The sequence below is a fragment of the Octopus bimaculoides genome, chromosome 30 (assembly GCF_001194135.2).
Source record: "Octopus bimaculoides isolate UCB-OBI-ISO-001 chromosome 30, ASM119413v2, whole genome shotgun sequence".
NCBI lineage: Eukaryota > Metazoa > Mollusca > Cephalopoda > Octopoda > Octopodidae > Octopus > Octopus bimaculoides.
This window is the reverse complement of record NC_069010.1, coordinates 2,598,096-2,603,732: the sequence shown is the minus strand read 5'-3', so window position 1 is coordinate 2,603,732 and position 5,637 is coordinate 2,598,096. Positions and strand designations below refer to the sequence as shown.

The 5,637-nt window shown below is 42.1% G+C and overlaps 1 protein-coding gene across 1 annotated transcript in view; it reads right to left on the bottom strand.

The window, feature by feature from the left end:
- Positions 1 to 802: 802 nt before the first annotated feature.
- LOC106878593 (uncharacterized) overlaps positions 803 to 5,637 on the bottom strand; it is a 16,688-nt gene continuing 11,853 nt past the window's right edge. The window contains exons 7-10 of the mRNA XM_052978066.1: positions 5,019 to 5,135; positions 2,878 to 2,939; positions 990 to 2,362; positions 803 to 819 (exon numbers count right to left, since the gene is read on the bottom strand). Of these exons, the coding sequence (XP_052834026.1) occupies positions 803 to 819; positions 990 to 2,362; positions 2,878 to 2,939; positions 5,019 to 5,135 (1,569 nt within the window). The remainder of the gene's footprint in view (positions 820 to 989; positions 2,363 to 2,877; positions 2,940 to 5,018; positions 5,136 to 5,637) is intronic.

Genomic DNA, 5,637 nt, shown 5'->3' with positions numbered 1-5,637 from the left:
ATATATATATATATATACATATATACAACGGGCTTCTTTCAGTTTCCGCCTACCAAATCCACTCACAAGGCTTTTGTCGGCCCGAGGCTATAGTAGAAGACACTTGCCCAAGGTGCCACGCAGTGGGAATGAACCCGGAACCATGTGGTTGGTAAGTAAGCTACTTACCACACAGCCACTGCTCGTTTCCTCTGAAAAATCAGGAATATGGTGGCCCATTTAAGAAACCTGGATAAAGCAGGGAGCTGGCAGAATCGTTAGCATGCCAGACAAAATGCTTAGTAGTATTTCATCTGTCGCAATGTTCTGAGTTCAAATTCCACTGAGGTCGACATTGCCTTTCATCTTTCCATGGTCTATAAATTAAGTACCAGTTAAATACTGGGATTTATGAAATCGGCTAGTCCCCTCCCCACAAATTTCAGGCCTTGTGTCTACAGTAGAAAAGATTATTATTATCATCATTATTATTATTATCATATTATTATTATTATTATTATTATTAAGACAGCAAGCTGGCAGAATCGTTAGCATGCCGGATGAAATACTTGGCAGTATTTCACCCATTGTTACGTTCTGAGTTCAAATTTCACTGAGGTTGACTTTACTTTTTATCTTTCCGTGGTTGAATAAATGACAGGATGGTCACATCTGGAACAAGTTTGATCCCAATCTACTAGATCAGCATTGACCAGAGGATAAACAATAATAACAGGGAAGGTCACATTTGATAATGTATTCCTAGATACACTATGTCTGAATAGATCATAGCTGGAATGTCTTTGTTTACACATTTACTGGATCAGGATTGACAAAGGGCTAAACAAAAACAACAACACCAAAAAGACATTAAAAAACAAAAACATCAAAAAGAAATTAAAAAACAAAAACAACATCAAAAAGAAATTAAAAAACAAAAAGAAAGGCAAGGGATAAAAAAAGTAATGAAAAACAAAACAATGACAACAAAAAGAACAACAAAAGCTCACCAGTAGCTGGATCTTGTTTGTTGCTGAGACTTTTCTGGAACAAGGATTCTTCAATCTTCTTCACAGAATCGCACGTGTCGTTCCAAGCATCTTCATCATCATTGCTGCTGCTCTTACTCTCTTCATCACCGTCATCATTGTCATCATCATCATCATCATCATCGGCGTCGGCGTCATCGTCACTATCACCGTCATCATTTCTTTTGTAACTGTTGTTGTTTCCACTGCCGCTATCCTCGTCGGTGTGGTGGTGGTCAGACTCGTCTGAAGGGGACGGCGACTCGTTGCTTGCACCGGTGACTCGACCCCGAACGCCAGCGGCGAAGTCATCGCCGATGGCGCTGCAACGCTCCTCCGAGTTCCTGCTGTTGTTGGTACTCCTTGCTTGTCTCACCACTACCACGGCACCGTCATCATCAGTCATGCATTCATCTGACGAACAGAAATCTGAAGATCTGGCTGACCCTGACTCTTCATCTTTCCCCTTCCCCTTCACGCCACCACTACCACCCCCACCCCTGCTGCCACCCAAACTCTCCCCACTCCCACCAAACGTCATGCTTGTGGTAGTGTTGGCCCCAACCAAATGCTCAAGCTCCTCAGTTCCTATGCTTTTCTCCATGTGTCCACCCCTAATTGTCCGATGACTGCCAATGTCTTTCACAGCAATTTTCCGTGTGATTCCTCTTGCCGTCAACGGGATGACTGCGACCTTGACTTCAGAATGGTCCATAGTGTGGCTGCCAGAATCCTTGCTGTTGGCTTGAGTCCGATGCTGACGCTGTCTGCAGGCGACACCTGATTCTGACGCAGCTGCCGATGTCACTGACGACATCCCCAATCCCATCCTGCCGGCCGCTCTAACCACCTCTGCCTGCTGTGGTGACCTCTGTCCTCGTTCCCGATCCCTTTGACTTTTTGGCGAAGAGTCCAGGAACAAGTTCTCAATTTTATTCTGGATGGTCCCAGTCATGTATGTGGACCCAAATCCTGTTGTCGTGGCCTCAACTGGCTGACCCAAACTGATACCTCTTTCTTCACTGTCAGACTCTTGATACTCTACAACACCATTGATCTGAGTATCACCGTCACGGCTGTTATAGTCTTTTTTACTGTTGTCATTCTTGACATGCCCGTCATTTGTAACTTCGTCCCCTGTCCAAAATATTTTGCCATCGCACCCACCGTCTTCCCCACTGTCGGCACCAGTGTAGGCAATGTCCCCATCGCTGCAGTGCTCCGATGAACTGAACAATGTCTCCTCCGTGTCTGAACCAGAATCTGTGGTGCCGTTCACCAGAGTGTCGTCTCTGTCTGAGGAGATGATGGAATTGACGTAATGGACGGATGATCGGTGACTTGGTGCCGAATTCCTGCAGAATCGAAATTGAAAAGACATAATGAAGGAAGGAAGGAAGGAAGGAAGGGTTAGATAAAGTGTTGGGTGTTCATAAAATCAACTAAATATGTGTGTGTGCACATGCTTTACATATGTGTTACATGCATGTGTGTGTGGTATGAATGTCGCATGTGAGTGTGCTGTGTGTTGTATATGTGCATATCTGTATGTGCGTTGCTTGTGTATGTGCTGTATGTGTGTGTATGTGTTGTATATGTTGTACATGTGTGCATGTGTATGTGTGTGTGTGTGTATTTGGGTGCATGTCATCACCGTCATTTAACACATGTTCCAAGCTGGTATACTGCATTAAAATATACACAACACACACGCACGTCACATAAACACATATATAAGTCCTGGAGTTGGTTTCTTCAACTAAAAGCCTTTAAGGTGGTGCTCCAGCATGGCCACAGTCAAATGACTGTAAAGAATAAAAGAATGCACACACCAACAACACACCCACATCTATTTCAACATATACAATACCTTTCTCTCCATGAATCTGGTAGGGAAGTTGGAGCTATGTGAGCAGCTGTCAGCTTGGAAACCTATATAAAAAATTTTTAAAAAAGATAAAAAGACAATACAACAACAACATCAACAACAATAATACTTTCTACTCTAGGTACAAGGCCTAAATCACTATGATTGCATGCATTATTCTCTCACTTGATAAAAACAATAAGCCTTTCTACTATAGGCACAAGAGGCCTGAAATTTTGGGAGGGGGAAAGTCATTTGCATTGACTCCAGTATGTAACTGGTACTTATTTCATTGACCCTGAAAGGACAAAAGGCAAAGTTGACCTCAGCAGAATTTGAACTTGGAACATAAAGATGGGCAAAATACCGCTAAGCATTTTACCTGGTGTGCTAATGATTCAGGCACAAAGCCTGAAATTTGGGGGAAGGGGGGATGTCGATTACTTCAACCCCAGTGTTTCACTGGTACCTAATTTATTGACTCTCAAAAGGATGAAGGGCAAAGTCGACCTCAGCAGTATTTGAACTCAGAACGTAGTGATGAGTGAATTACTACTAAGCATTTTGTCCAGCATGCTAATGATTCTGCAAGTTCTCCACCTTAATTATATTATCATTATTAATAAGGTGGTGAGTTGGCAGAATCGTTAGCACACTGGGTGAAATGCTTAGCAGTATTTCATCTGTCTTCATGTTCTGAATTCAAATGCCATTGGGGTTTACTTTGCCTTTCATCCTTTCAGGGTTGATAAATTAAGTACCAGTTACACACTGGAGTTGATGTAACCAACTTAATCCCTTCCTCCAAATTTGAGGCCTTGTGCTTCCAGTAGAAAAGTTTGTTATCATTATTAATAAATAATGTCAGAGTGCATGCTCGACAAAGTGTAAGCATCTTGAGAGAAAAGTAAGGTATAAGAGGTATCATGGACATGAACAAGGAGTCAATGTGAAATTTTGCGTGAAACTCGAAAAGTTTGCTACAGACACATTGAGCATGCTTTGGCAAGCTTATGGCGATGAGACAATGGGTTCTAAGCAATAAGTGATTTGGAAGACCTGCAATGAGCGTTACCCTTGGAAATGTGGTATTGTGCATTGTGAATTCATCCTCCAGAGCCAGACCATCAATTGAGCGTTCTACTGTGATGTTTTGAAGCGTTTGAGGGAGGAGATTCATCAAAAACGACTGGATTTGTGGAGCACAAAGAATGATGACAATGCACCCAGTCACTGAGCTCTCTTCACTTGTGAGTTTCTCTCATCTTATCGCTTCCACAGAGCCACCCTATTTGCCAGATTTAGCACCTGCAGAATTCCGTCTCTTGCCCAAGATGAAAAGGTAGCTCAAACGTCATTGTTTTAACACCACTGTTGATATCAAGGGTGAATCGCAGAAGGTCCTTGACTCACAGTAAACGACTTCCAGGTCAGATCCCGAAAGTGGCAGGAATGCCGGGACCGGTGTATTGATGCGTAAGGTGATTATTTCGAAGGAGATAGAATTAAAACTTAGGTAAATAAGCTATTTTTTTTATTAAACATAACTAGGCGCAGGAGTGGCTGTGTGGTAAGTAGCTTGCTTACCAGCCACATGGTTCCGGGTTCAGTCTCACTGCGTGGCACCTTGGGCAAGTGTCTTCTACTATAGCCTCGGGCCGACCAAAGCCCTGTAAGTGGATTTGGTAGACGGAAACTGAAGGAGGCCCGTCGTATATATGTATATATATATGTGTATGTGTGTTTGTGTGTCTGTGTTTGTCCCCCCAACATCGCTTGACAACCGATGCTGGTGTGTTTACGTCCCCATAACTTAGCGGTTCGGCAAAAAGAGACCCAATAGAATAAGTACTAGGCTTACAAAAGAATAAGTCCTGAGGTCGATTTGCTCGACTAAAAGGCGGTGCTCCAGCATGGCCGCAGTCAAATGGCTGAAACAAGTAAAAGAGTAAAAGAGAGAGAGAGAGAGAGAGTCCAGGAACTTTTTTGATACCATCTCGTACGTAACACCTAAGTACCAATATGTGGAAAGAGACTCAGGTGAGATCTCTGATAACAGGATGCTGTCCGCTCTAACAGAATCAACCAGAGCAAGCAAAACCGAGAGCTCTGAGAAATAAAACAATAATAACAGCGACACTTACACTGTGTGGAAGACGTTTGTGCATGAACTTGACTACAACGGAAGAATCGCTGCAAAAAGACATGTCATCGGCTAATTGTTCCATAAATTCAAACTCTGCTAAATCTTTGGTTTCAACCTAACAAAGAGAAACGAGATATAATTAGCATAAAATGCAACAGAGTCTAACCATGACCACCCACTCTTTTCTCAAGATATTGTGTATCTAGGAGTACATTAGCTAATGTGTTCTTCCTTGTTCTTGTTCAGCCACAAGTCAGTCCTGATCCAGATGACCTAGGATTAAAGGTATTCAAGTCATGATCATCATGTTGTTTGCTAACATAGTGTATCTAGGACTACATTATCGAATGTGTCCATTTTGTTGTTGTTGTAGATTAAATATGTACATTGCACATTAGATAACATAGTCCTAGATACACTATGTCTAAATAAGACAGGACAGTCACAGCTAGAACACCTTTGATCACAGATCTGTGTTGCTTAGCCAGCAGGCTAGTGACTTATATAATCATGTAACTGAAAAACATAGAGGAAACTGTATGTGTATGTATATGTGTGTGTGTGTGTGTGTGTGTGTATATATATATATATATATATATATATATATATATATATAT